Below are 16,388 nucleotides of genomic sequence, written 5' to 3'. Positions count from 1 at the left end.
AGAATTTTTATTCTACAAAGATTGGTCTATAAATAGAACGAGCAAGTTTTTATTAAACAGTTTATTAAAATGACACAACAGATGCAATTTCAACAATACGTGAAGACTCTCAGGACATGGGGAAGATGAGTTTCTTGGTCAGGGTGTATCTCGGCTCAGGCATCTGCTTAGCGTTCTTATAGTTTCCTTGGCTCACTTCTCTGTTGACTTTCGTCAGGATGGACAGAATATCTTCGTTCCTGCAGGAAAGTCTGCTGTTAGACCGCTTTCATTAAATGTCATCTATTTCAGATATCCATTTCTCCGATTGCTTATAGAAACTGATATCAATTTGACTTTTGAGCGATCTTTAAAAGGTGCGTGCGACTTTTTCCACAGTGTTTGGGAGAGCTACTGTACATGATCTCTCCGTGAAGTGCTTACCTGCTGAAGCTGTGGTACAGTAGTCGCAGCTCTGTCTGCTGTATAACAGCAGAGAACCCCTGCTGTCGAGCAATACAGCTTCCTATTTCTTTCGTTGTGGAGTAGTGGGGATGTAGTGGATGGGTCACTGCCATCGTATAATTGAGCAACTTACTTCACTTGCATTTCCCCCAGTAAAGCTCTGTTTTAGCTAAATGGCTCTGTGGGTCGTCATTGTAAATGACGGTTCACATTTGTTTCATCTGGCTAAGTGAAAAAGAGAGTATTGAGGAAAAAAAACCAAATACATTTAGAAAAAATAAAAAATGTTTTGTTCTTGGTTATGCCAGACTGCCCACTGTAGTCCAGTGGGTATTAAGAGCACACACACAAAACTGCTTAAATCTTCATGTTTCCAAGGCGACAAAAAACCTAAAGATGTCATTTCAAGGGTTTCTTTGACCAGAAACACCCTGAGTTTTATTCTCACCCACAAGAAGGAGCATACACTAACACCTGCACAATCCACAATACCCCAGCATGTCACATTCTGATTCTTACTCTCAGCCTGAAGTAGAATTGTCATCTTTAAATAATAACACTGTAGCACCTCACAAAATGAAACCTTTACAACTTAAAAATTAAGATCAGGCCAACTGTGTTTAGAGTTTTCCAGTGTCTAAAGAACCTTCTTTAAATACATTTAATTGAGATATAACACAATCCACGATAAAAACCTACAACTTAGAAACAACTTAGAAAAAAACATCTCTATTAGATACAACAAACCTAGTCATATGCACTGTATTTAAAGCTGAAAAAATAATTTAGTTCCAAGCAAACACAAGGCTTTGTATACTACTGCGTGTTTCCACAGAATGTTATTTTAATTAAGTAAACGTTTGAGTTATCTGTAGACTATGTTTTTGTTTTTGGTCGGTTTTGACACTTAGCTCTTGACATTTCTTTTCAAAATATTTTTTTTTTTTAATGTGACCTGGAAAGCAATATGTGACAACACAGCCAAATATGTTTTCCAAATTCAAAGTCATAGGTTCTGTCCCATAAGACTGTTAAGCTTTCAAATCTTTTCAGTTTAGGATTTTGCCCACAAAACCTTAATTCAGAAGGCTAAAAACTTTGTATCAAACATATCTGAAGGAGATTATTTGAAGAAACAATCTAACAGGGGTAAGAGGTCACTTTTGGTTATAAACACTAGCAGTATTATCAGTTGAAGTCAATTCTGAATTGAAATACAATCTGGATCCCTTTCACAATCAGATATTGGACCAATCACATCAACTCACTTTCTGCATCCCTCCTGGAGATGCTTGCAGAGCGCCTGGATGAAGAACGAGCCGCTTGAAGTGCTCCGGTAGGATAGATAATCTTCCACGGTCGCCATGCCCAGCAGGAAGTCGGAGTCGTCGGGGATGGTATCCTGCTGGATCACCCCTGCATCGGCTTCGATTTCACGTTGGGCCTCAGAACGTCCGTCGGAGACAATCGACACCCCTGGCTGCTTGTTCTGCCCCTGACAAGCCTGGATGAAGAACAGCTTTGGCTTCCTGATGAGAGACACGCAGTTGCTACTGGTGAAATAGGAGGTGATCTGGCGAATGAGCACGGGCTCCCCGTCGCAGGCTTCAATCGCTCCCTTCACCCCGTGAGAGAGGATGCAGCACACGAAGGCATCTCTCTGCCTGTGGTCCTTCCTGCCGTATTCCTCCATGAAAGCCAGGATTTCGGAAGCCGTGAGGTCGTCGCGCTGGATCACTTCAAAGTCCAAAGTCTCGAAGGTGCTTGTTAGAGACGCTTCGAGAGGCAAGAGAGAAAGGACACTGCTGGTGATCTCGGCGGGCGGAGAGAGGCGTAGCTTGCAGAAGGAAGCGAATCACGAGGTTGTAGAGGACAGGCAGTCCCAGAAGGGTCAGATCGAAGGAGACACTTGGCATGACGAGGTTCTGAGCTCGATTATAAAATACCAAAATAAACTGGTATTTATCAATACCAATTCACTCATTTTTTTATCATGTTGTTTTATTATTTTAGAAATAAGCTCATAAAAAAGGCTCCATAATAATAATAATAGGAAGCCTCAAAAATAACCTTTCTTTGAACGATTAAATTTAATTAATAGGTTGCTACTGGCTTTTAAGGCATTTCAATCACAAAAGTACATTGAAGACCTTTAATTCACATGGAAGTATTTGGTTTTAAGTAGGGAACACATTATTACACATACAGTACCACAAGAAACACAGCAGAAATCACATAATGTCCTCAATACATAATACAGCACTGAACACCGTGAGCTAAACACATCTAAACATTAATAACCCAAACCTAATTGAATTTAAAAGCAGATTTTAAATGAATGAGTCACTGGTGAAAAGTGTGTTTGGCTAATTAAAACAAAATGCTTCCATGTAAAGTAAAATTCTTCAATACTTAACTGTAGTACTAACAAGTACTACAGCAATTAGAAAACAATGACACCGTGACCAGGTCAGAGTGGATTAAGACTAGAAATTAAAATACCCACAGTTCCATTAAACGTAGCAAAATCATTGAAGTGACCAACAGCACACTTCTCCCAGTCATCAGGGATGTGTTACTACACTGCATCACACTGGTAACGGAAGTAGATTTCCTCATTTGTGTCAGACTTCGTCTCCCATCCACGATGCAAATTTAGAAATGGCTCTGCAGCAGTAGCACGTTTAAAGACTGTGCCTCACCTGCATCTATGTCTGTCCCGATCCTGTCTTTCAGATACTTTTCCGGATGTCGCTGTCTCCCCTTGTCAAAGTTCTTGTTGTTTATTATGATACAGTATCCACGTGGTTTGTTTCTCATGTTATAAACCTCCGACTGATAAAAAAAAAACCAGAACAAAACCATACAATCAACGCACCACTCAGAGAGCATTTTTAAAATCTTAAACATTTGAGAAAAGGTCAATCCTATACATCTCTTGTTCCCTCCAGAAACCTGTCCAATTTCTGATTTGTTTTAATCTGAGCATTGAAAGCAACTCTATCCCAGAATCTTTATTTTGAACGTGAATCATTTGTAGCAGGTGGTTCTTATGTGCATCTCAGATTTGGGGATTACAGTACACAGCACAGCCTTTTCATCAGCTTTCACCTGTTGTATAAGGAACTGAGCACTGATACAGGCTGCTCACGGAACAGGTAACTCCCAACAAAACAGAAATGGCGTTTTATACTATTTTCAAGAATGATTCCACATTTCTCCATTTTATAACTTCTCTGATGGACTTGTAATACAGACGTGATCCTTTTCTGATTCCTGACTCTCATATTAATTGGGTGGTAGCGCATTTACAAAGTGACACCCTCTCCGTTGTGTACATCTCGGCTTGCTCAGGCACGCGTCTGTATTATTAAACGCATTTTTTTAATCATTAACAAGTATGCAAAGAAGGCTTCCTCCAATCACTCCTTACGAGTGTCTTGGAAAGCAGAATTCAAGTCTCATTACACATCACCTCAAGCCTGCGACAGCTTATGTACTCGAGCTGAGCTCCTTTCTCTTTCTTTTTTCTTTGTTCATTTGTGTCTCTTTTTATTTTGCAGGTCTGTTATTATCAAAGCTAATAAACTTAAAAGACTGACTTTCTCTATAATGTGCTCCTGCCACAACGTGTTTACCCTAACAATTCATTAAATCTCCAATTACCCTAGTTTAACCAGCAGTTGTGATTATACATGGTGACTGTATCTGTGAAACCTTATATCATACCGATAATCATGATGATAATAATAATAATATACTTTTTTACAGCGCTTCAGTCAAAGCACTTTACAGGTAATGGGGACTCCCCTCCACCACCACCAGTGTGCAGCCCCACCTGGATGATAGGACAGCAGCCATAGTGCACCAGTACACTCACCACACACCAGCTATCAGTGGGGAGGAGAACAGAGTGATGAAGCCAGTTCATAGATGGGATTATTGGGAGACCAGGACACTGGGGTAACACTTCTACTCTTTTCGCAAAAACATCCTGGGATTTTAAAAGACCACGGACAGGCAGGACATCCATTTTACACCTCATCCGAAGGATGATGCTTTTTCTACACTATAGAGTCCCCATCACTACACTGGGGCCTTAGGACTCTCCCTACTGGCCTCACTAACACCTCTTCCAGCAGTGACCTTAATTTTTCCCAGGAGGTCTCCTGTCCAAGTACTGACCAGACTCACATCTGCTTAACTTCAGAGGGCTGCCAGTTTTGAGCTGCAGGATGATATACCTGTTGGCTTAATGACTTTTCCTTCTGTATGTATGAACTCATGTTTTTGTGCTTCGGCTCTATTTTCAAAATTAATCAAACGTGGTATAAAGTGGCTGAAAGAGATTTTGATTTTTGGTCCACTACATTACATGATGGCCAGGTGCCACCCCTACTGTATCATATTTCTTATGTTACAGTATGTCCACTAAGGAGACATGAAGCCTTGGATGCAATTTAATTTACAGTAGCAATGTGATAGGTAATGATTACACAGTGGGTATTACTGACCTTCTACACTAGAGAATTCATGTGTTCTCAAAAGACATTTATATTGTATCAGTGTAATACAAATACTGATATGCTGACTTTGAAAGCATGCAAAAGCCATGAAGAAATATTAAAGAATTAACTTTTAAGATAAGGATTTTGCAGGTGCATTATTACCTCACTGTGTATTGCTACAGGAACACCATCCAGACTCAATGTTTGTTCATGTACACCTGGAAGAAAATATTTTAGCTTTTGAAGGTTTGTTAGGAGCAATACTATGCACTTCTGTGAAGACATCTTTTCCTGACAGAGTTTAGATTTGCAATAACTGCATTTCAATGGAAAAGCAGATTTATTCTCTCTATCCAATTACAGTTTTAATAATCCAGTAAAAATAAGTACTTTTATATTGCATAATTCAATCTATAAACAGGAATTTGCAATACATACAGTATTTAATGCTTAATACATCTGTAATGCAGTAGCTTTTCAGTTTACAATATCCCTCTGAAGGCAGCATACTGAAAGGAAATGTCACACAGGCAATGTGATACCTAATGCTGTGTGGGTGCATTTTTATATACTGTATAGATACAGTACTCTATCTAGTCATTGGGGCTATATTTTGAATTCATCTGATTAAGAAGTACTTACACAAAAATGAAAAAGTTACTATAACTTGGCAAAACAGTGTGTGTGATATGGGTAAGACTCTAAATTAAATTTACTTAGATACCACCTAAATTTTCTATTGAAATGGCAGCAGGAGAGTCAATTTTATGTTTTCTCTAAGCAAAATTATACAGAGTTATGAACAAACCTACAAAACAGTAAATATTAAGGAATATTGAGCAAGATTTGTAAGAGACCTACAGTAAGCACTGTATAATATATATATATGAACTATATTAAAATGTTAGCTATATTTAAAACATAACCTCAGTCAAACAACATGAGGTATTATTGTAGGAGACCTACAATAAACACTGTACAGTTTAATAATATAGTCTAACTATATTGAAACATGCGATATTTAAAACATAACCTCAAACAACACAATGTATCAAGAAATTGCTTTCTGAATGTAATTTTTCCCCATAAATGTTTCAGAAATTCAGAAATAGAGAAAGAGACAAAAATACATATTTTCTCCAGAGTAAGATATATGCTTTGACTCCAATGTACAATAAACATCTGAACTTGATAATGCCTTGTACCTATTTACACACTGCTAAACAGCTCTTGATGACCAATTCAACCATAACATTGTTATGCTAATATTTTTATGTGAATTTTAGATTCAATGGCTGGGTAACTCAAGATAAAGCGCTTGCAGTTTTCTCTTATTAAATGGGTCTTTCTCATTCTAGACAAACAAAGGTGTTCAGACTTACTATTATTGACGGAAGGTCGGACTGACTGAGCCTGTGAACAGTTTTGTGACAGAACAAAAAAAAAAAATCAACAGATTAACAACACAGAACAAATACTGCATTGTTTTACTATGACAACTTCCTGCAATCTAAAGTTTTCAATTAATCGCCATACTTACGTGTCTAACTATAAAAAAGGTTTAATTAGCACATATTGATCTGGCCATTATCGGAAAGCTGCTTATCTTGATGGGGACCACAGCCAGACAGGTCCTACTCCAAAAACACAGGGCACCAGGTGGAACTCATAATCCCATAACCCCTTACTCTCTGGACATTACACTAGTCCATCACCGACCCATGGAGACAGAGCCGGTGTGTCTGTTGAAGGTCTGTTGAAAAAAAATGCAAAAACTTCACTCTGCAATACCCAAGGCTGGATTTGAACCCAGAACCCGGGAGCTGTGAAGCGTTTATGCATCTCCTTTCAAGCTCTTCACATGTAACCTCTGACGTGTGGCACACACCTGGGAGACCGGCGACAGCAGCCCCACTACACAGCAGAGCAGGTAGGAAAGTGAATAGTTACTTGAATTGAGTGAATTAAGTGAATAATTCACCAATGCAATTAAAGGAGAACTTTAGGGAGGTGGAACTAGACCGGAATTTCGACCAGGACACCAGGGTTTAAAGCACTTTAACAATCAGGAAGCCAGGGCTTTCATTTAATGTCTCATCCAAGGGATGTCACCTCATGCCATAGGGTGTCTCTGGTCACCAAACTGCAGAACTGGGGAAACAGCAGCAATCCAGTCGCCCCTCCCTGTACTGAGTGAGCTCAGTTTTGCTTAATTTCTGAGATTACATCAGGCTACAAGGTGGTAATCCTGCTGCCAATTAAGATTAAAACGGGAGGGTAATTAATGATGATGCACTGCTGCCTCATAATGCTGGTGCCCCAGGTTCTACTCCTGGGGTGCTATATGTGTGGAGTTTGCATGTTCAGCCCATGATCATGTAGGGTGTCCTCAGGGAGCTCTGGTTTCCTGTATTCCCTGTATATAAGTATTATCTCCGTGTCCTGTAAAAACGTACTGGTAGGTTAATTGGCTTTTGTTAAACTGGCCCTGGTCTGAGTGTGTGTGTGTTTGTGCCTGTATGAATACACTGTGATGGACTGGCGTCCTGTCTAGAGAGTATCCTGCTTTGTACTGAATGCCTCGCAGGATAGGTGGCCCCGAGTCTGGTGGGATAAGCAGTTATTGAAAGCAATGGTCACGATGGGAGGGTATTTCCAAATCCTTTCAAACGTTTTCAAAAATGTAAGAACCTGCAAGACTTCTAAGGTACAAAAGTGTGAACTTTTAAAATGGGCAAATCATTACAATGATGAAAAGGACCCCTCCTCTGTGAATACACCATTCACTGGGGTTGTGTATTCCACCTTTAAGGCTTTTTTCAGCATCACAAAGACAAGTTTAAGATATTCGCCCAACCTATAAATGTAAGCCCTTCAATACTCAAAAGAACATCAGTACATACGCAAGCAAGGCATATTATTCATCAGCTGAACAAAAAATAAAATAAAGCCCCTCCTACTAGTAACTGATTTGAATTCTATATCATTTTATGACTCAAATATATTTTTATGACACTCCAATAAGCATCTTCTGCATCTACCGTACCTCCTGGAGATTCAGTTGGGGCTGCTGGCGAGTCAAGTCTGTGGAGGCTTCCATCGGACAAGGCTCTTCTGAAGAGATGAGATATGAAGAGGTTTGCAATCAAAAATAATGTGCAGATTAATACAATAAGATGTTTTAGCTCTGACTTACAAGCCCTTGTAAAATCCTGGGTTCGGTATAGGGTTTCAGGCGTTCATGTGAAGGACAACAGAGGTTTCACTGGCCGATTATCAAACTTTATTGGTAAAAACAAAAACAAAACTAGCCGACCAAGCCAGAAGAAGACAAAGAATCAAAATAACGGACACAGTGCGAGCCTGCATTCTCTCCTCAACCGTCCACACCACACTTTTCCCTGGGTCAGAGAGTAAATACAACTTCACTCGCACCAAACAAATTACCACACACAAAACACTGCACATGTTAACCCAAATATATCGCACACCCTCTTCAGAGAGGAGGCATGGGCTTAGTAGTTCTCACGCTTTTCAGGAAATTTCCAGATTTCAGTTAATCACTCCTTTATTTTATGCAACGTTTGTGCTATACTGTGCATGCAAGCTGAAAGGAAAGGAGATGTCGATCTAGAACTTCTCCAGCACATAATGTCCCCAGATACGTTCCAGATTTCAGTGTTTTCAGAGAACCAGAGCCCACAGGGCGATAAGCAGGGTATGGCCCGCGATTAAAGGTTCATCATGTCTAAATTTAAAATATAATGATGGCCCCCTCCTTACTGTCTGGACTTTCCTTAACTCTTCAGGGATTGAAAACGATTCTGTGACCAAGTTTAAAACATTGGACTGGTTATCAAAATCACTTGAACTGGAACCCATAACATTACAGACGGTGCTAAAGGGAGTTCTGACCGCCGAGAAATCCATCATTTCGGATGCACCGCAGAAGGGGAAAGATTTTCATGACCTACATGTCAACAGGACATTTCAAATCTAGAGAAATACCTTTTTTTGCGTTATCTAGAGCCATCGAGTCACTTTTCGGGACTTTGAAGTTTACGACACAAAACATTTCGCTTTTTAATTCCATTCGCTCGGACATATTTTTGTCTTAAACTACTGTAGAAATCCCGGGTCACCCGTCTAGTGCTTTGAGCAACGGGTCAGTACTTTCTAGTGCTCAGTACTGATTACCGTTACAGTGTGGCACTGCACCTATTGATTAATGGTGGGCTCCACTTCAAATCAATAATTCAAGCCTGTAATTTACAGTCCTTCCAAAACAGTCTGCAAATGCATTTACTGTCTCGCAACGTCTACAATATAACACATACACCAGGAAAATCACGACATGAGTTTGGCATGAACATGGCTTTACCTTCTCTGCTCTGTTTGTACTCCATGATCCTTTGCACCAAATTCACATTGATTCTTTTGCAGATCCCCTCCAACTCACTGAGCATGTCTTCTCCCAGTATCTCCTGTTTCTCCATTTCTATTAAAACATCTAGGAAGGACTGAGCAGAGAGAAACGAGCCGTGAGAAAGAAAGGAGAGTTATCAAATAATCTATCGCCTCTCAAATTCACTTTTTTTTTTAAGTTTAGCCATGGGAAAGTTCTTGAACTTTCTATATTGATATGACTACATATGTAACCAAGGTTTTTACAGTGTGTCCATTGGCTTCAGGTAATTCCGTATTCCAAACCAAAATATTGTCATATTATAGTAAAATATTTTATTGTATACATAACTAAAGAACAGCCTGCAAATATAAATCTTGTATTACTTTTGTATTTGCAATTTGTTTGTTTAATGGTTGTTTAATGCACTATATTATTAAAATAAGGGATGTTTACCATCATATGTAAAACAAAACAACCTGGACCAACTGTTTATAGTAAGCTACTAGAAATGAGTTGTTTTAAGCTACAACTTCATGACGTATAACTATTAAATTCCATCTTAATAATGTGGACAGTAACCCATACAGTATAGACCGCTTCCTTTGTAAAAAACAAACTGTTTTATGTTTTTTTGTTGATAGTTTCATTTTGTAGATGTTTAGAGTACAAAAAAGACACAGGAAAAGAGTACTAAAGAACATTTTTGAGATACCGATACAAAAAATATCTTAACAAAAGTTAAGATTCTACTCACTGCACTGACATCCAATTTGCACCTCTGAATCTTCTCACTCAGAAAGAATTTAACACTTTTGAGTTCTTCGTCTGTTACATCTTCAGAGAGCTCATACAGCATCCTCCTAAGACGTACAAACATATACAGTAAGACCGCCATTTCTCTGGTCAATAAGTGTTGGTAAGTGACAACAGAAGTTGTATTAAATTCTATAACAAAAACCTTTGAAAAAATAAGCACATGGTAAGAATACCGTTCTCTTTCTTCTTGTTCTGCTTAGTAAAAATTATAAAGCTACCAAGACAACAGCAGGGCTATTAACGAAAAACAATAATTGCTCTAATTAACACCTGAACAGTGTGAGACACTGAGGTAAAAAAAAGGGCAGAGAGGTGGAACTGTGGCTCAGGATCTGCACCTGTGGCTGGAAGGTTGCCGGTTCAAATCCCGCGGCCTACTCCATCGGGCCCCTGAGCAAGGCCCTGAACCCCAACTGCTCCAAGGGTGCCGTATAAATGGCTGACCCTGTGCTCTGACCCCAAGCTTCTCTCTCCCCGTCTGTGTGTCTCATGGAGAGCAAGTTGGGGTATGTGAAAAGACAAATTCCTAATGCAAGAAATTGTATATGGCCAATAAAGTCATCTTATAAAATAAATGTTGAACTTGATTGATTTAGTGGCATGTTGGATGAACTGGAAATGCGGAGCTGTGTCACTATGCCCTGTACAGAATGAAGGAATACGTGTTTTTCTCTGAGATTGAATTTTTTTAGTTATATCTTTTCCTTGAGTTTCTTCTCAGATGGAAGAGATCTAATTCGGTTTCTTCTGTCCAAACCTCCCTTCTGCAATGTAACTGATGAAACCATCCTCCTAATCCCACTTCTAGACAAAAAGCTCTTCAACAGACATAATTGAAGGATGTTGCCAAAAAACTGAAACAGGGAAAATGTTCTGGTTCTATGGAGAAGGGGGAGGGGTTTTGTGACTTTTGAGGATGTAAGTACTTAAAATAAATTAATGTATCATTTCCAGGACTGGAGGTATCAACTATTAGAACAGTTTCAGCCAGCAGTTTTAAGCATTCCAGTTAGCAACTGCTGTGCTTTAGACTACTTCTAAATTCATGGTACTCTATAAATTACCTTTACTGCTGTGTTACTAAGCTCTCTGGCCTTTAAAAAAATATATTGTGCCTCAGGAACCTGTAATATACAGGAGTTCACAGTAGATATGGACCAGACATCAAACTATGTGCATGATAATTTATCTGTGACTTACTGTAAAAATGGCTGAATTTAGTACAATGTTGACAAGCAATAGCAAATTATAAGACATTTATTTCACTTCAATAAAAAAAAAAATCATTTTGTATTCATGTATCTAAAACTACTTAATATCCACTCCAGTTTTCAAGCAATGGTTGTTTTATCGCCAGGAGCTGCACTATGGCTAAAGAGCTGTTTCTTTCTTTGTAATCCACCACAAAACACTAGGGGAGCTTGCATTAAATAACTGTAGAGGTACAGTATGGTCTGACCTCCTCCTGAGCTTTTATTTAAAACTCCCATTTCCAGACAATGTGAAATATGTATTATTAATCATTACACAGTATGGAAACTTAATCAATGATTTGCGCTCAGTTACCACTTAAGACTCCACCTCCATTTCGGTAATTCAATCAGGCCCTGATGAAGATGGGATGGGGCAAAGGCTTAGTTTGAGTGAGTTCGCTGTACTGTCTTAACCCACCCAGGCTAAAGGAACACCAACCTGACTGTAAGGATGAGACAGCTGGAACCCCAACCTTTTCACCAGAAGATTGTCCTTCCTCCTCTCTCCCATCACCAGTCTGCGAGTGGGACAGTCTAATGCACTGCAGTTGTGACGTTTATACAGTACGTACATGAGAGGGAGCGGGCGAGGTTAGGGTCTGACCTCCTCCTGAACTTTTATTTAAAACTCCGATTTTCTGCTGTCCTCTTTTGACACTTCACTTACACAAGCCTGCTGTCAACGGCTCTAAAATGCAGTGGTGTCACAATTTGTCATCAGCAGACGGCTGCTGGAGGGTGTTGTTTGGTAATGAGCTTTACTGTGGTGTTCTGTGCTTAAAGACAAATTGATTTTTTTTTTAGTCTGACCTCTGTAGGGGGCGTCAGCATGTTTTCTACACAAGCCTGTCCTAAATCTTTCCCCCACTTTTTATCAAATCAAAAAATATACAATATTAGCCAGGGCTCACCTGTACGAAGAGATACCAGTCCGTGAGTCCACTCGATTCTTGAGTCTTTCTTGAACATGCTGTCTGGAAGTTCCCAAGAGTCCCAGCAGCTTGAACCTCTTTATTATGTACAGAAGTTCAGCGACGATGAAATAATCTTCCATGTCGAGCAGGCCTTTGTCTCGAAGACTGAGGAATAAGCCTTTGGCATCTTTAATGTTCTCTTGTTTCCTCTTTGGGATGTGATCAAGGCACAGGAATTTTAAGGCCTCTATTTCACTGGAGTCCAAGTCTTCATCAATTTCATAAAGAATATTGAACATTGAATCGTTCATGGTTCCCTGACCATCCGTCTGCAACACGAAGTATTCCTAGGAATGCTGTATTATAAAAAAAACACAGCCATCAAGATACAGGATTCAAGAAATAACTACAATGAAATTAATCAGACTCTTGTTTAATGTCCTAACTGAAGATACAAAAAAAAACTAACTTTCCCTGCTAGACCTTTAAAGATTCATGTTCTCACTTCCCTGCAATCATAGTTAATGATTATGGCTTTACTAGGCATATTTTGAACAAGATCCAAAAAGTCTTTCCTAAACTGCAATTTTAAAGGAGCCATTTTAATATCTAATTCATACCTTGTAGTAGACATGCACTGTACAGTATAGTGCAGTGAAACCAAACTAATTTCTGTCTTTACATATCCTTACACGAATAGACTGCTTAATAATTAAAATCCAGCATCACTATTATCAAATACGTATCATTTTACATATAAGGGACATTTTTAATATACTGTTCAAGTAAAAATTAAAATTCATACTAACTGGCTGATCTTTTTTATAGCTCGTCTTCTGAGATGTTATTAACAGAAAAATACAATTAAAGTAAACCCTTACTTTAACTGACTTCCAGTTAATGGTCTTCAGAGGAGATTAAACATTTTATCCTGTACTTAATGAATGTACAATAATGAAAGACTACTGCTGCCTTTTTAACTCGAAACAATATCTGTCTTTTTCCCCAACATGTCATGGCATTATGATGACCTCCATGAAAAAGAGCCCCTTAAATATTCATTCAAAATGTTCTGAAGCTCTAACAGCTTTTCATAGAGACCCATATGAAAACCCATGTGAATGATCATTCTTTGGTTTGCAGCTAGACTGATCTATGGAATCTGAACTGTTCGACCCTTGGTTGGTCCAGCATTAATGAAACCAAGCATGTCTCATTAAGAAAAGCGATAAACTAATGAATGCTTAACAAAAGCTGAAGAGATGGACTGAGAATGTCTGCTGAAAAGATTTCCTGGTACTGGATCCCTGCTGCCTCTGCACATTTCATTCCAGCTTAAAACTACCCAGTCTCACTAATTATTATCTTTACAGGCCTTACCAGCTGAAGAAATCTGTGCAGTTTGTAAGGCTCTTGATCTGAATTGAATTGGTAAAAACCAGCTGGACTGTGGCCCTGAACGTCCCAGATGTGGACAAACATGACTGACTTGGCCGGTTCTAGCTCAGATACAGTAACTATGTGGCTGTGAGATACCTTAAGAGTGAAACGAGAGACGTGCATGCCATTAGACAATGGAATATACAGCACAGTACCACCATTTTTGTGCTGTGACTTTTAGGGCAGAGACTGCATGATGCCGACCTTTTTCGATGGCTAGTATTTTGACACAGTTAAGGGGAAAAGTTGCTATGCAAATGTTTTACAATAAAGCTCACCAAAGGCAACTTCAGGAGTCTGGTCACCTGTAACAGCAGAGGGAATCCTGACTCCCCTACAGAGCAAAGAAATGTCGGTTACACTCTAAAGCAGCTAAGAGCAGCTCTGGAAGGAAACACACACATGACTTGGGTTGATGCTGTGATGCAATGATGGGAAAAAAAAATTGTTTAAATTTGAAAGTCTCCCACTAAGGTTGTAAACAGTTCCAGCATACCAAGAACTGCACTAAAATCATATAATTTATGTATTAATGTTTTAATGATACATAAAAATTAACATTGTACAACATAATGTTGTATGTCTTTTCACATACCAATGGTAAATCTGAGGTATTTTCTGTTTTTTTTAAAAAAAGGCTGTGATATAATATATTACCTTAATAGAGTATACTCTCCCCTAGTCTTTAATCGAATATCTTAAGTAGTATGATAAATGATAACCTTCTTAACAGTAATGGTGACATGTTAAAGTGCATTTAGCCTTCATGACGTCTTTTTTTTAAAAAAAAATCTTGGAAGACTGTTAATATCAAGTATCTAAACATTTCATGTAAGTAAACAGGAAATGCATAAGTAAACTGAAAGGGACTGTATAAGATTTACAATGCTGCGCATATTCTTCGCTTTTATCCAAACGTTAAAGGCTCCAACCCTGTCGATTTCAAATTTCCGTGTGACATAACTACACCAGTGAAAAGGGAAAAACTTATCTCTGCTAATGACCTCATGGGTGAACATCTCCAGTCCTCAAGAGCCGTGTTTTCTACATCCTATCCTATTTCTTAACTACCTAATTGCTACATACTGTAGAGTATTAGCTAAAAACTAGTTTCGTGTCTTTACTCCTTTGCTTAGATAATAGCAGATACCTGTATAAAGCGGTGTATAAGACCTGCTGCACTGCTGTCTTGAGTTATACCACTAGGATAGGCTGAAATGTCTGTAGGGGAATATTCGCTAAGTAGCGATGACAAAGTACAGCTTCGAAATCGCTGCGTACTGCATAACCTTTTATCAAATGGCAGCGTTAGGGCTCGTTTTATTCTACATAATGACAAACCACAAAGGTGAACCTTAATTTCTTGATACTTCCGAGACGAACAGAGGAAAGTTAGGAGAAACCACTAAAGCGGCCAAAGTTTGCGGCGCAGAAGTAAGAAAAAAAAGACGGGATCTTAAAGCTCACTTACTTGTCTTATATGCTATACAAAACACGCGTCACAGCTTTCGACTTGGCATCGAATCACTTTCCGACCATCAGCTGGCTGGAGAAGCAAGTGCAATTTTTAGACATACCAGGAGTCTTGAGAACTTCTAACTTTTTCTCCTTTCCTCCCTCCCAGGGTCGGTTTCGCTTTCGCATACAGGAAGGGAGCTTGTGGAAATGGCTTCGCCTATTGGGTACATGAAATCATCTGACACGGGAAAGTCAGCCTTGTGGCTCAGCTGATTCAAGGTGGAGACCGGCTGGTGAAGGGAGTCTGTACAGTAAATACAAGACCGAACATGTGCGGGTCTGAGGTGTTTTGAACCTCAAGCTTTTATGCGAATTCGAGTGCAATAAAGTTACATAAAAATATTTGCTGTGGTCTGCATGAACAGGAATAAACCCTTGAAAACAAAAATAGATATAATCGTTTCAATTATTTAAGCAAGGTGGAAGAGTGTACAAAAGTCGTTGTAAATATTTGAAACACCAAATTGACTGTTCCACTGTTCCACTGACTTCAGCAGTGTGTAGTTTTGTTTTTTAATGGTTATTTAGTAATAGCTTATCCTAGTAGGCCCAGGAAACATACTGTATCATTCATGAACTTTTACTTTTACAATGCTCCCATGACAATATTATCTCCAAATTTCACTTTTTATTATTTTATTATTTCATGTTTAATGCGAGGAAATCTGTATTTACAAGATAAAATATTTTAAATTTTAGTTTTCCCCCCAATCTCTTTTAATAGTTACTCTTTGTTTACGTAACAAAAACACGCAAGAGTCATTTGCTAATGACTTTTGGCTGCCAATTTTTTGTTAATGAATTACAAGGCGAATAAAGGTAGCTTGAATTGTCTAAATAATTTACTTTGACTTTGAATTTTTGTATTTGGCTCGTACCTCTTTTATGACTATTGAGTCATTGAAAATGACATCGTAGCCTTTGAAAACGTTTGTCCTATTTTCCGTTGGAAGTGCAGAGCTTTTACTAATTCTTCAAAAACAAGCAAAAATAAATATAACATTAAATATATATAAATTCTGCACTGCGAAACAGCCTCCTGGCCTGGTTCTTTTTCTATTTCATGATTTTTTAAATTGTTCATTTT

General features: G+C 38.7%; 1 protein-coding gene across 2 annotated transcripts; it reads right to left on the bottom strand.

Annotated features, from left to right (window-relative positions):
• Positions 1-46: 46 nt before the first annotated feature.
• On the bottom strand, positions 47-15,435 carry casp8 (caspase 8, apoptosis-related cysteine peptidase). 2 transcript variants are annotated; one of them, XM_088930192.1, is made up of 11 exons: positions 15,255-15,435; positions 14,062-14,117; positions 12,341-12,699; positions 10,115-10,220; positions 9,334-9,472; positions 7,999-8,066; positions 6,335-6,365; positions 5,115-5,170; positions 3,147-3,279; positions 1,713-2,220; positions 47-239 (listed from the first exon to the last, which is right to left on the bottom strand). In XM_088930192.1, the coding sequence occupies exons 3-11, from the start codon at positions 12,652-12,654 to the stop codon at positions 110-112; spliced, it is 1,485 nt and encodes a 494-aa protein (XP_088786318.1). In that variant the 5' UTR covers positions 12,655-12,699; positions 14,062-14,117; positions 15,255-15,435; the 3' UTR covers positions 47-109. The 2 variants fall into 2 exon arrangements, with proteins under 2 accessions (XP_088786318.1, XP_088786319.1); XM_088930193.1 differs by lacking the exon at positions 14,062-14,117 and having other exon boundaries at positions 15,255-15,411.
• Between the last annotated feature and the right edge of the window lie 953 nt (positions 15,436-16,388).

The sequence above is a fragment of the Atractosteus spatula genome, chromosome 13 (assembly GCF_055471065.1).
Source record: "Atractosteus spatula isolate fAtrSpa1 chromosome 13, fAtrSpa1.hap1, whole genome shotgun sequence".
Classification (NCBI taxonomy): Eukaryota; Metazoa; Chordata; class Actinopteri; order Semionotiformes; family Lepisosteidae; genus Atractosteus; species Atractosteus spatula.
The sequence above is the reverse complement of the archived record's forward strand: the minus strand, read 5'-3'. Positions and strand labels throughout refer to the sequence as shown.

Bases quoted from the DNA above. Each gene is read 5' to 3' on its own strand.
- casp8 (XM_088930192.1), bottom strand. From the start codon at position 12,654: ATGAACGATTCAATGTTCAATATTCTTTATGAAATTGATGAAGACTTG. The intron at 6,366-7,998 runs GTACGGTAGATG...AACTGTTCACAG, and splicing joins CCCAACTGAATCTCCAGGAG to GCTCAGTCAGTCCGACCTTC. The intron at 3,280-5,114 runs GTAATAATGCAC...TTTTTTTATCAG, and splicing joins CTGTAGCAATACACAGTGAG to TCGGAGGTTTATAACATGAG.